Raw genomic sequence first — 13,962 nt, forward strand, 5'->3', positions numbered from 1 at the left:
CCCATTCACAGTGTTGAGAGTATTTTTTGAGTTTGGGAAGCATTAGAAGATGCCAAGGATGGCGGATTCAATATGGAGCTTATTGCGGGATCCGGTAAGCTAGAGAAGGCAAGGTTCGACGTAACCCTGTTGGAGCAAGAAGCTTGGAGGGCTTAGGTGCATTGAGTAGATTAGGCTTGAAGGGTCTATTGCTATTTGTGTATCCCAACTGATTTTGTAGTGGATCATTGACCGCTTGGAGGGCGGCGAAGAGGTTTTTCGCTGAGTTCTTCGGTTTCTTCTTTGATAATACATCGTCATGTTATCCTTGTGTTTGTATCTCTCTTCCCTTACTCTTTACCTTTTAATTGCTGCTGTGTTTGTAATTAACTATGGTTTAAAGCGTTTTACCAATTTGGGTTTAGCTTATATTCATCATTCCGCACATATATTGTTTGTGTATAAGCTTGTGTTGGTATTTTTGTAATTGGGGGTCTAAACGTTCATTGGTGTTTTATACGCCAATTGGACCTTTCACATTTCACTATACCATTTTTCCCCAATTTTTGTACCTTTTATCCTTCTATATCCCATTTTAGATCCTTATATGGCACTAATGAATACTTATAAATGTCCAGATCATCTCTGTATAACAGTTTTCATAAGGCAGTTTTACAAAGGTGTAGGACAGTAGTTTAGGTTTTTGTTAAATCTAGCCAGATTTCATCTAAGAAGGCCTACTTTAAAATAATCTGCATAGAAAAATATGTCAAACATTGTGGCTCCAATTAGTTCTAGAGTCTAGTAGACACTTGTCATTGTCCTGATCTTGTCAATTGGAGTTTGCTAAAATTGGTGGAGGGATTCTACTGGTAAGGCAAATTTTTGCCCATAACAATCTACTTGGTTTTTCAATCCTTATTTGTGATGGCATTAGCTGTTGAGTTTTGCATTAATGTTATGGAGGCTCAATGCTCAATAGAAAAGAAACATTTTTTACAGTACTAAGGGAAAATTTATCTAGCAAAATACAAATTTCATATAAAGAATTACTTGACAAAGAAAAGTTGTCATTTATTGAGTCTTGGGACACTGATAATTATCATACATTCATGAGTATACCATTGCTGATAGTATTGATTATTAAACATGAATAATGACTTAATAAAGCTAGAAAATTAATTATATTAAAGGATTTAGATTGAACTAATAAATGAGGATGGAACTGGAGGCACTGAGACTTCAACAGCTCCTTCCATCATCTGTACCACTTTCTTCATTGTTGGCCTTAGCAATGGGTCCTCCTGAATGCACCATATTGCAATCATTACATATTTTTTCACTCTCTTCATGTCATCAATTGCCTCCTCATCATTCTCCACTAACAGATTCAGTTTCCTGTCTGCATAGCAATCATATGCCCAGTCAGCTAGTATCATAAGATTCTCATCCTGTTCCTCTGCTTCAAAATTCTTCCGGCAGCAAATGATCTCTAGCAACAAAATGCCAAAGCTATAAACATCCACCTTGACAGTAATAGGCATTTTTCTAAACCATTCAGGGGCTACATACCCTTTAGTTCCCCTAATCCCAGTAGTAGTTCGAGTCTGGTCCGTTTTCAAAAGCTTGGCTAATCCAAAGTCAGAAATTCTAGCTGTAAAAGAGTCATTTAGGAGGATGTTTTGTGGCTTGATATCACAATGTATGATTTGGGTGCTGCATTCTTCATGCAAGTAAAAGAGTCCTTTTGCAATTCCTAATGCAATCTGAATTCTTTGGTACCAATTTGGCCGTGAACCCCCAAAGAGGAAGCTTACTACAGAACCATTGCTCATGAATTCATATACAAGCAGCCAGTGTTGCCCCTCGTTGCAGAATCCTAGCAGTTGGACCAAATTTCTGTGGTTTGTTCTGCCAATAGCTCTTACTTCAGTTTTGAACTCCAAATCACCTTCTCTCAACATATCATTCAACCTTTTAACTGAAACTAATTTTCTATCCTCAGATCCTAGAACCCCTTTGTAAACTTTTGCAAAAGCACCCTTTCCCAACTCTTCCCTGAACCCATTTGTGGCTTCTGTTAGGTCCTCATAAGTGTAACTTCGCAAATTCATGCCTGACATGACTGGGCATGGTTGAAGGGCCTTTAGTTTCCAATATTTGAAACGAAAAACAAGCAGAAAGGCAGCCAACAGGAAGAGTAAGTTCAGAAACACTGAGCTGCTGAGAAGCACTGACACAATGAGTATCACATTAGAGTGATCTTTCTTCTTCTTTTCTGCACTTGGAGGCTTCAAAGTGGAATTTTCCTTTCTTATTTTGATCAGACTTGTTCCCTTAAAATTGGAATCTAACCTCCCATTTGTGAGAGGAAATTTCTTCTTCCAACAGTACACCCCTTCATAAACTGCAGCAACACAGAAGCAATCACCCAAGCAAGCTGCTCTGCACCAATCCTTAGTTTTGCCTCCAAAGTGTTCATAATCAGTCCAGCCGGGCCAATCTATATTCGGCATGGGCTTAAAATAAAAAAGATCCGATTCTGGCAATGCTTCATCACAACTTTGTGAAAGAAAGTTTTGTTTGCAACTTTGAAAACATCATTTGGATCAATAAAGGAGTATCCATAAGGGCATAGGCATTTTGGTCTTTCATCATCTCCTAATCTGCAGTAGCTGTTATATACACAAGCACCACCACCATGTTCTGTGTCCAGAAATTTGCATATATATGAAGGTATGAAGCTTGGCGGAAAAAGAGACCGAGTCATAGGCCAACTCCCGAGCTGCTTTTTGGGTAGACATAATGCCTTAAAACACCATCATATTCCATGAGTGCTCTTTGATAGAAGTCCTGCGTAGAACCAGGACTTGATGATATCGTTTTAACTATGCTTCCATTTCTTGCTATAAAGTTTATAGAGCCAGACTTGTTAAAGACCACCTGAAAGCCACTGCCTACAAATTCTTCTGGCCTGAGCCAATAATCAACATAAGGATTCTCCATGGGGTAAGCTCTAGTTTGAAGCACAAGATTTCCGTCTGATTTCAGTGTGAACTGGAACCTTCCACTGGAGTAATTCCCTTCAAGTAATGAGCAACAAGCTTGCTGCCCAGACTCATCTTCTGTGTAGGTAACATTGTGTCAGTTGGATGACCAAAACTCTGCCATAAATGCACAGTGTCCTGGCTTGCCAGCACAAAGTTCCCAGTGTCAAGCATGGCTGCATAAGCAACTCCTAAAGGGTCTAACGGAGGCTTCCATATCTCTTTTCCTGTTGGGTCACTGAGTACAAATTGGCCATCTTTGGTAAGTTCAACTTTGGATCCTGTTGGCACAAGATTATCTCCATTGGCTGACCAAACAATGGTTTTTCAGGTATTTTGTTGAACCAAATGGCTAGTAGATAGCCTCCTTTTCCAATTTGTTGGAAACCAAAAGCAAAGTCACCAGAAGGTGATGCCCAGTAAGAATCTTTTTCTTGTGCAGTAAGAGATGATCCTAGAGATTGGTTTCTGGAAGTTTGAGCAATGGTAGAATATGGTAGCAACAGAACAAGAAGCAAAGAGAAAAGATGTGATAATGCTAAAGCCATTGTAAGAAGAGTGTATAAAATGAATATATCCAGTGACGGTATATAATGAAAAATCTACTAGTAGCAAGAAATGTGGAACATTTTATTCAAGTAACGATGACCTTGCCCCCTTTATTATTATGTTTTCTTTGCAAACTATGAAGAATGACTTTTTCTCTATTCTGTTGCTGACAAGTGAAAACAAGACTTTTGAGTTTTCTTCAATGACTTTGTGATGATTCAATGTTCTTAACCTGTTGTTGATATTTACTGTCTATGACTACGAAGAATGAATTTTTCTCTATTCTGTTGCTGAAAAGTGAAAACAAGACTTTGAGTTTTCTTCAATGACTTTGTGATGATTCAATGTTCTTAACGTGTTGTTGATATTTACTGTCTCAATTAATTCATGGAAGATTCAAATTCTACAGGCACGAAAGTTGCATCCAAAACAAACGGCCAAAAACGTTGGCATACTTCTGTTTCGGGCAAAAGTTGTATTCACTCTATTTTATCAATATGTTTTTGAAACATGTCAAGTATAAGTTATGTAGCGTGTAGATTATGCTCCTAATCACTCTGCGAAATAGAATCTTGTAGTAGATGGATCCTTTGTTTTGGCAGAAGTATGAATTAACATTATTTAGGGATGATTATTCTGTCCCTACATTTTCAGCACCAGGGTTGCTTGTGGTTAATCCTTGTACTTAAACAGGTCAAACACCATTAATAAATAAACGAAAACACTAAAATATAAAATTAAAACATGTATAAATTCTTAAGTTTACATAATTCAAGGATTACTAGACTAAAACCTTCAATCTCACAAACACTATCGGTGTGTCTTGCTATCTATATATTAGAAAAGAGTAATTAAGGAGTGAAAATGTGAAACAAATTTGGAGAAAAAAATAAAAAATTGGAAACCTTCCCCTTGAAAAAAGGGGTAGACCTGACCCATAAGATCGGGTATGAATTGACCCATTTTTTCATGGGTCCAAAAATTTTTAGGCGTATTATATTTCTCTTTTAGATTTGGATAGGTTATCGGTAAGCATCCAATGTTGCCAAACCTAATTAAGTAAATAAAAGCCAAGCGAAATTTGTTTAAGAAGTTTATGTTTTATAAAAAATATCTCATATGATTCATTAAAAAAAATAAAAATAAAAATGAATCCTTGTTATATTTCACCACAAAAGAATGGATCCTTCAAAAATTCTTTTAAACTAATTAAGTGAATAAAAAAACCCAAGAGGACTGGGTTCAGTCAAGAAGACTTCATTCAAATTGTATCTTATTAACTCTTGTGGATTCAAACCAAAAAGAAAAGTCTAAAAATTTGAATTTGATGAAAAGCATCTAAAATAGAGTATGAATATGAATATGAATTTGAATCAACTTTTTTTAGGGAATATTATTCTGTCCCTGCAATTCGAGTAGCAGAGTTGCCCACCGGTAAACAAACACGTGGAATCAATTGGATTTAGGTTCAGTCCATTTGTGTTTGTGTTAGATAGGGCTTTAACCAAGTTGAGTTTTAAAAGTAACTTGTTCATTTAATTTTATTTCAAATGTGACAATATTATTAATAAACTACGAATTATATGGATTCTAATTAATTCAATTGGTAAATTATTTTGTCAATGTTGTCATTGAACAAGAGATTTAGGATTCAAACCATACTTACACCAAAAACTAATTAATGTCTTTGCCTAATGGTAAAAAAAATTACCATGAAGTGAACGCAAGTGTTGAAATTTTATCGTCTCTAACAAAAATAAATAAATTACAAATAATAATTTGGCATCTATGAACCTATTTCAACAATCCAATCTCAAGTCTATAAGAATATTTTTAGACAAAAACATATAAAAATATAATATTATATATAATTAAATAGAATCTCATATTCGCAACTTTGTTCACAAATCTATATCTATATATATCTAAAAGCTAAAACGTAGTATTTATTATTACTATACTCTAATTGAGCTACATCAACGTCTACGTCATTATCTTTTTTTCTTTCCAATTTTCCTATAACTGTTTTTAACATTTATTTATTTAATATTTACACTTCTCCAACATTTCTCGCTCTCTTACCTTTCATCTCCCCATTACCCTCTACATTAATATCATTCTTCCTCTTTCATCCTCCTTCATTTTTGTCTTTTCTTATCACACCCTCTTACTATAAATTTGTCACTATCTCTTCTATTTTATATATAGTTTTCCCTTAAAAAAAAAAAAGTTTCTCTCTCTCTCTCTCTCTCTCTCTCTCTCTCTCTCTCTCTCTCAAATTTTTGATGGATTTTTAAAATTTTTCTTGCATTTCTACTTTTGGTTGATAATTTTTCATATTCTTTAAAACTCTACTTTGGGTTAATGCAATTTAGTTTTTTTTTTTTTCTCTTTGATTGTTAAATGTTATCCTATTGTGTTATAAACAATTAAATATAGCATATAAAAATATAATATTATTCTATTACAAAGCATGATTTGGATAATTTGGTATTTATTCTATAACATAGCATGATTTTTTATAGTGCTCACTTTAGATGTTAAACTATGAAATTTTACTAATTTTTATTTACTTTTTAATCCCTTGTGGTGGACAAAGTACTCTTAATAATTGTATTAGAAGTACTCTATAGTGCCATTTATTTAGAGAAAAACAAAGGTTAGCCAAACGAAAATAATTGGATGGCTGACAAATTTTAGCTTTTGCAATTTTATTTTTATTTTTATTTTTATTTTATAACAATGCATATATAGAAATTTAATTCTTAGATTTTGCTAATAATTGTTTATTTGATAATATGTTTTGGGTGGACGAAATTATAATTTCTACAAAGAAAATAACTTTAATAGATTATCAACAAAAAATTGTTTTCTTAATTGGTCCAATTAATCATTGTTAAGTTTTATTATTATTTTTAGTTACGTTTTTCGGTGTTTTGGATTATAGGTAGAAAAAAATAAGGTTTGAGAAAGTTTGTTTAAAACTAGAAGAATAATTTCTAAATTTTATATTCTTTTTAATGATTTACAAAATGTTATAAATAACTTTTATTAAAAAATGAATATTTTTATTAACTTACCTTATGAATTTCTGAGAAAAATTGTATTATTTTCATTTTAGTATGACAAAATTTATATTTATGATTTATAATTGTTCATATATTACATTTATGATTGTTCATATAATAAATAAAAATATGTTTACAAAATACATTACTCGTTATTAAATTAGTTTAGATTGAATTTTTTTTAATAAAACCACCATAAAAATAATTATCACCCGCAATGCGCGGGTTCGAGGCTAGTATTACTAAAAGCTGAAGCATAGAATTTAATGTTGCTACACTCATGTTGAGTCACGTTAGCATCCATGTCATTTCCATCTTCTTTTTTTGTATTTGACCAACAATTTTAAAATAGTTATTATCAGATATAAAATCCTAATAAATATAAAAGGATAAATTACAAATTACACCCATAAAGTTTGGTGGTAATTAAATTTTACACCCTGAAGTTTCAGAATTTGAATTTTATCCTCTAAAATTTGGTCTCTGGAAGTTTGAGCAATGGTGGAATATGGTAGCAACAGAACAAGAAGCAAAGAGAGAAGATGTGATGTGATGGTGCTAAAGCCATGGTATGAAGAGTATACAATTAATATATTCAACGACACTGTAATGACAAATCTACTAGTCGGAAGAAATGTGGAACATTTTGTTAAAGTAAAGATGAACGGGACCCCTTCTTTGCAAACTATGAAGAATGACTTTTCTCTATTCTATTGCTGAAAACAAGACTTCTGGTTTTCTTCAATGACTTTGTGATGATATTTACCGTTTCAATTAATTCATGGAAGATTTAAGGTCCACAGGCACGAAAATTGCATCCAAAACAGACGGTCGAAAACGTTGGCATACTTCTGTTTCGGGCAAAAGTTGTCCTCTCGTTAATCTACAGTTGTATTCATTCATTAAGATTTTTTGTATCAAAATGTTTTTGATATACGTCAAGTATAAGTTATGTAGCACGTAGATTATGTTCCTAATGCCTAGATGGAACCTTTGTTTTGGCAAAAGTATGAATTAGCTTTATTTAGGGATGATTATTCTGTCCCTACGTTTTCAGCACCAGGATTGCTTATGGTTAATCTTCGTAATTAAATAGGTAAAACCAATCAGGTTAAGGTTTAATCTGGTCAAACTTGGTTGTTCTTGATGGGTTACAAAATCTATAATTTTTATCATCTTTTGCGGGTCGAGTCAACCCAATAGAACCAATATTCTTTCACACATATAAAAAATATATATAATCTAAGTAAGAAACTTGATAATATTTTCTTTATTGTTCTTTTCATTCAAATAAGATAATAAATAAACGGAAACACTAAAATATAAAATTAAAATATGTTTGAATTCTTAAGTTTACATAGTTTAAGGATTACTAAACCAAAACCTTCAACCTCACAAATACTATCGCGTCTTGTTATCTATATATTAGAAAAGAGTAAGGAGTGAAAATGTGAAACAAATTTGGCAAAAAAAAAAAATGGAAACCTTCTCCTTGAAAAAAGGGGATGACCTGACCCACAAGATCGGGTACAAATTGACCCATTTTTTTATGGGTCCAAAAATCTTTACTCGTATCATATTTTTCTTTTAGATTTGGATAGGTAATCGGTAAGCATCCAATTTTGCCCAATCTAATTAAGTGAATGCAGGTGTTGAAATTTTATCCTCTCTAACAAAAATAAATAAATAACAAATAATAATTTGGCATCTATGAAACTATTTCAACAATCTAATCTTGTATATAAAAAAAAAAAAATCCAATCTCAAGTCTAAAAGAATATTTTTAGACAAAAATATATACAAATATAATATTATATATAGTTAAATAGAACCTCATGTTCGCGACTATATATGTCCATAAACACATTATTATGTTTGAACTTAGTGCATTTAATAGTCGAGTCTAAACTTAGGCTTGAGTTTGGGTTATTTGCTAAATAAAAGAACATAAAAACATCTTTTCTTGAGCCGAATTTAAATTGTTCATAAACAACTTAGTTTATTTATAGTCTTAGGAGCACAGACAAGTCGTCTTAAACCTTTACCAAACAACAACTTGATAATATTGTGTTTATCTTTCTTTCAATACAAATAAAGAGAACAAATAAATAAAAGCACTCAAAAGTTAAAAATAAAAGTTAAATAATATATAAATTCTTAAGTTTACATTGTCGAAGGTTCACTAAATTGAAACCTTCAGGTCCGGATCAGTGAAGAAAAAAAAAATCCATACCATCCCACATTGTCCAAGTTTACATTTCGATCTTGCTAAATCTTGCCGGATTTCGACTTAGGAATGCTTGAAAATAACTTCAACTGAAAAAATATGTCAAAGATTGTTGCTCGAATTAGGTCTTAATTCTAGTCGCCAATAATTCTTACAGTCCAAAACTTGTCAATTGGAATTCCTAAAATCAATAAAAAGACACTCCCAGGGGTTTTGTTCGCATTAACTGTTGAGTTTTGTTTTAGTTTTGTTGTGGACTTGTGGTTCAATACTCTAATAAAAAAGAAAAAAAAATTTCAGTACTAAATGAAAACTTTTTGTCTATCACTCCATTTCTGTTATATTCAAATTTTATATAAAGAATTACTTGACCTACAATAGTTGTCATTTTATTGAGATAGTCTTGAGATATACAGAAAATTATTTGACATTCATGAGCACACCATTCCTAGATATAACTTGACTTACCAATCTGATAATGTCAACAATTTAACATGCACAAGGCCTCAAACAACCAGAAGAGTACTTTATATTAAAGGATTTACATTGAACTGATAAATGAGGATGGATCTGGAGGAACTGAGACTTCAACAGCTCCTTCCATCATTTGTACCACTTTCTTCATTGTTGGCCTTAGTGATGGATCCTCCTGGATGCACCATAGTGCAATCATCACATATTTCTCCATTCTCTTCTTTTCATTTAATGCCTCCTCATCATTCTCCACTAACAGCTCCAGTTTCCTGTCTTTGTAGCAATCATAAGCCCAGTCAGCTAGTATCATCTGATCCTCATCATGTGCCTCTGCTTCGAAACTCCTCCTGCAGCAAACGAGCTCTAGGAACAAAATGCCAAAGCTGTAAACATCCACCTTAACTGTAACAGGTATGTTTCTGAACCATTCTGGGGCAACATACCCTTTAGTGCCCCTGATTCCAGTAGTAGTTCGAGTCTGGTCTGTTTTCAAAAGCTTGGCTAATCCAAAGTCAGAAATTCTAGCTGTAAAAGAGTCATCTAGGAGGATGTTTTGTGGCTTGATATCGCAATGTATGGTCTGGGTGCTGCACTCTTCATGCAAGTAACAGAGGCCTCTTGCAGTTCCTAAAGCAATTCTCATTCTTTGATACCAATTTGGCCGTGAACCGCCAAAGAGGAAGCTTGCTAGAGAACCATTACTCATGAATTCATATACAAGAAGCCGGTGCTGCCCCTCGTTGCAGAATCCTAGCAGTTGGACCAAATTTCTGTGGTTTGTTCTGCCAATAGCCCTCACTTCAGCTGTGAACTCCATGTCGCTTTCTCTCACCATATTATTCAATTTTTTAACTGCAACAGGGTACCTATCCTCAGATTTTAGAACCCCCTTATATACTGTTGCAAAGGCACCACTCCCCAGCTCTTCCTTGAATCCATTTGTGGCTTCTCTTAGCTCCTCATAAGTGAAGCTTTGCAAGTTCATGCCTGGCATAACTGGGTTTAATGGCTTCGAATTGTTGGAACGAAAAACAAGCAAAAAGGCTGCCAAAAACAAGAGTAAGTTAAGAAACACTGAGCTGCTTAAGAGCGCTGATCCAATGAGTATCAGTGTTGAATGATCTTTCTTCTTTGAATCTGCACATGAAGGCTTCGAAGTAGAATTGTCTTTTCTTATTTTGATCAGAGCTTTTCCTCCAACACTGGAATCCATCCTTCCATTTGAGACAGGGAATTTCTTCTTCCAACACTCCCCATTTCTGAAAATAGCAACAGCGCAGAAACAATCATCCAAGCAAGCTTTCCTGCACCAATCCTCAGTTCGGTGTTGAAAGTGCTCATAATCAGACAGGGGCCAATCTGTATTCAGCATGGGCTGAAAATAGAAACGCTCAGTTTCTGGCAATGCTTTATCACAACTTTGTTGAAGAAAGTTTGGTTTGCATCCTTTCATAACATCATCTGGATCAACAAAGGTGTATCCATCCGGACATTGGCAATTTGGTCTTTGATCATCTCCTAGTTTGCAGTAGCTGTTGAATCCACAAGCTCCACCACCCGTGCCTTCAACAATATCCTTGCAAATATTAGAAGGTATGAAGGTTGACAAAGAAGACCAGGCCATAGGCCACCTTCTGATCTTTGGACTATTAGTGCTGCTTTTTGGGTAGACATAATGCCTTAAAACACCATCATATTCAAGAATTGCTCTCTGATAGAAGTCCTGTGTAGAACCAGCATTTGATGTAATAGAATTAACCATGCTTCCATTTTTTGCTATAAGGTATATAGAGCCAGACTGATTGAAGACCACCTGAGAGCCACTGCCTACAGTTTCACTTGACCAATAAGCTGAATTAGAAGAATCCAAGGGGAAAGCTCTAGTTTCAAGCACAAGATTTCCATCTGATTGCAGTGTGAACTGGAACTTTCCCTTGGAGTAATTCCTTTCTGAGTAACGAGCTACAAGTTTGCTGCTCTGATTCATTGTCTGTGTAGGTAATATTGTATCAGTTAGATAAACAAAACTCTCCCAACAAAGGCTAGAATCCTGGTTTACTAGCACGAAGTTTCCACTATCAAGCATGGCTGCATAGGCAACTCTTGAACCGAAGTCAACTTTCCATATCTCATTGCCTGTTGGGTCATTGAGAACAAATTTTCCATCTTTGGTTAGCTCAACTTTGGATCCTCCCGGCACAAGATTATCTCTATTGGCTGACCAGACAATGGTTTTTTCGGGGATTTTGTTGAACCAGATGGCAAGTAGATAGCCTTCCTTTCCAATTTTTTGGAAACCAAAAGCAAATTCACCTTTAGGCGCTGCCCAGTAAGAGTCCTTGTTGTCTGCAGTGAGGGATGAGCCTAAAGATACGTTTTTGGATGTTTGAGCTCTGGTGAAATATGGCAGCAATAGAACAAGAAACAAGAAGGAGAGAGGATGTGGTAGTGCTAAAGACATGGGTTGAAGTTTATTTCCAGGAAATTGGGTAGTATAAATGATAAATTGAAAAATGATAAATCTTCTGGACTACATCCTATTGCTGTCAGCCATAGGAGGAGCCAAGGAACATTTCGTTATAGCAAAAGCTGGCCTTGTGCCCAATATTTTCTATGAAGATTGTGAAGAATGACTTTTCTGTGCTCTACTAATAAGGTTTTCTTCATTGAATAATTCTTGATGATTCACCGTTCTTAAACTGTCAGCCATCCTAGATTCTTAGAAAAAATCTTCTCAAAAAAAAAAAAAACTGAAAAATCAACTGTGGTCCAAATGCATTACTTTCAAGCATTAGATTACTTTAAGGTCAGTGTATAAACCCCTTAGAGTCAAGCTGCATGACCTCTAGAGAGCAGATATATGGTCCTAAGGGGATAGTATTGTAAAAAAGTGTAACTTGGTACCTTGTTTGTAGCTTGTCGCTGGGATTGTTGAATATTAATTTGGTAGTTGGCAATCATCCATGAAAGCAAGCTTGCATTACGGGCAAATTTAAGTACGTTACCCTCTAATCATGGGATTTGTCACAAATCATTTGATAGGACCTAGGTTTCTATACACGGGTAATTGATACCTCTTGCATCCGGTATATGCATCATTCTTCACACGGTGTGTGGGTTTTACAATTGTGTCTAACCTACTCGCAATGAGAAATAGCATTTATCTTATACATGAGATAAGTTCTATTTTTTTTTTTTTAATTGAAGGGGATAAAAAATAGAAGATGGATATTCCCATAAAACTTGAAGGGACGGAGAGCATGAAGACGGATCGACACCGTAGGTGACGCGACTATGACGGTTAAATTTTGCTGAGTATCCGTCAGGTATGAATTAATTGTAGATTCCTGGTTGCATGTCATTTGATATGTTTCAAATGAACTTTTGCTTTATCCCCGCGCAAACGTACACATTTGGACTTCTTGCGACACACGTTTGAGAAGACTCCTATATGGAAAGAAACTTGAGAAGGAAGTTGTATCCTAAAAGAAAAGCAATTCCATCCAATATAAATACCCCAGAAACCCTAGAGATGAAGGTACGCACAATATTCTTAACTCTGGCATTCTAGGGTTAAAGAAACAAGATTCTAACTTGACATTCGGAGGGTTTTTGGCCGGCACTACACCGATGCTCTCTTTTAGGTCCATTATTTTCTTTTTGCAGGTATAGCTTTAGGCGGAGGGGTGCTTGCAACTCACTGGTGATATTTTCGGCATCATCAGTTGGCGCCGTCTGTGGGAAAAAGAGAGAATCTTCCGATTAATTTAGCCTTGCTCTATTCCTGAGACAAAGAGTTGCATGGCACTCACTCGGTCGATGGCGACGAACAACAATCAAGGCGACGAACCGCACGCCACCGCTCTAGAGAGGCAGGTCCAAACGCTTGCGGCGGCGGTTGAGCGCCTCACCAAGCAGAATCATGATTTGGAAAAGCAGTTGCGACAAAGGACCGCACACCCAAGTGCACCACAGGAAGACCAGGAGGGCGCTAGTTTGGAAGGAAGGAACGCAGAAAGACCTGAGGGCAGCAACGCTCCAACCAGACCCGAGCGACAAGAAAACAATCAACCACCGGTCTCAGACGCTGTACCGACTCACATAGCCGCCGAAATGCAGGAGATGAGGGAACGCATGGATGTAATGATGAACGCCCTTAAAGGAAGGGTATCCAGCAACCTGGACGACCTCGTCCATAGAACAAATTCATCATTCACAGCGTTGGTGAATTCATGCCCCGTTCCTCCAAAGTTCCGCATGCCCCATATGGAAAACTACGACGGATCCAAAGACCCGTTGGATCACCTGGAGTCTTTCAGAACCCTAATGCATCTCCAGGGTGTACCAGACGAAATCATGTGCAGGGCTTTTCTCACCACCTTGAAAGGGCCTGCGAGGGATTGGTACAGTAGGCTGACGCCTAATTCCATCGGCACTTTCAAGGAACTAGGCGCACAGTTTGTATCACACTTTATTGGAAGTTATCGACACAAGAGGTCTATTGCATGTATACTAGGTATTAAGCAACGCGAAGGCGAGACATTAAGGTCTTATATAGCCCGCTTCAACAAGGAATCCCTCTCGATTGACGAGGCAGATGACAAGATACTTGTGGCAG

The 13,962-nt window shown here is 35.7% G+C and overlaps 1 protein-coding gene and 1 pseudogene across 1 annotated transcript; both read right to left on the bottom strand.

The window, feature by feature from the left end:
* Positions 1–1,175: 1,175 nt before the first annotated feature.
* LOC142606966 (G-type lectin S-receptor-like serine/threonine-protein kinase LECRK3) lies at positions 1,176–3,574 on the bottom strand (annotated as a pseudogene).
* A 5,663-nt stretch (positions 3,575–9,237) lies between these two features.
* On the bottom strand, positions 9,238–12,002 carry LOC142607109 (G-type lectin S-receptor-like serine/threonine-protein kinase LECRK3). The gene has a single exon (XM_075778532.1). The coding sequence runs from the start codon at positions 11,803–11,805 to the stop codon at positions 9,412–9,414; it is 2,394 nt and encodes a 797-aa protein (XP_075634647.1). The 5' UTR covers positions 11,806–12,002; the 3' UTR covers positions 9,238–9,411.
* Positions 12,003–13,962: the final 1,960 nt, after the last annotated feature.

Source organism: Castanea sativa, chromosome 8, assembly GCF_040712315.1.
Source record: "Castanea sativa cultivar Marrone di Chiusa Pesio chromosome 8, ASM4071231v1".
NCBI lineage: Eukaryota > Viridiplantae > Streptophyta > Magnoliopsida > Fagales > Fagaceae > Castanea > Castanea sativa.

Excerpts from the sequence above, each read along its gene's own strand:
- LOC142607109 (XM_075778532.1), bottom strand. The coding sequence starts at position 11,805 with ATGTCTTTAGCACTACCACATCCTCTCTCCTTCTTGTTTCTTGTTCTA.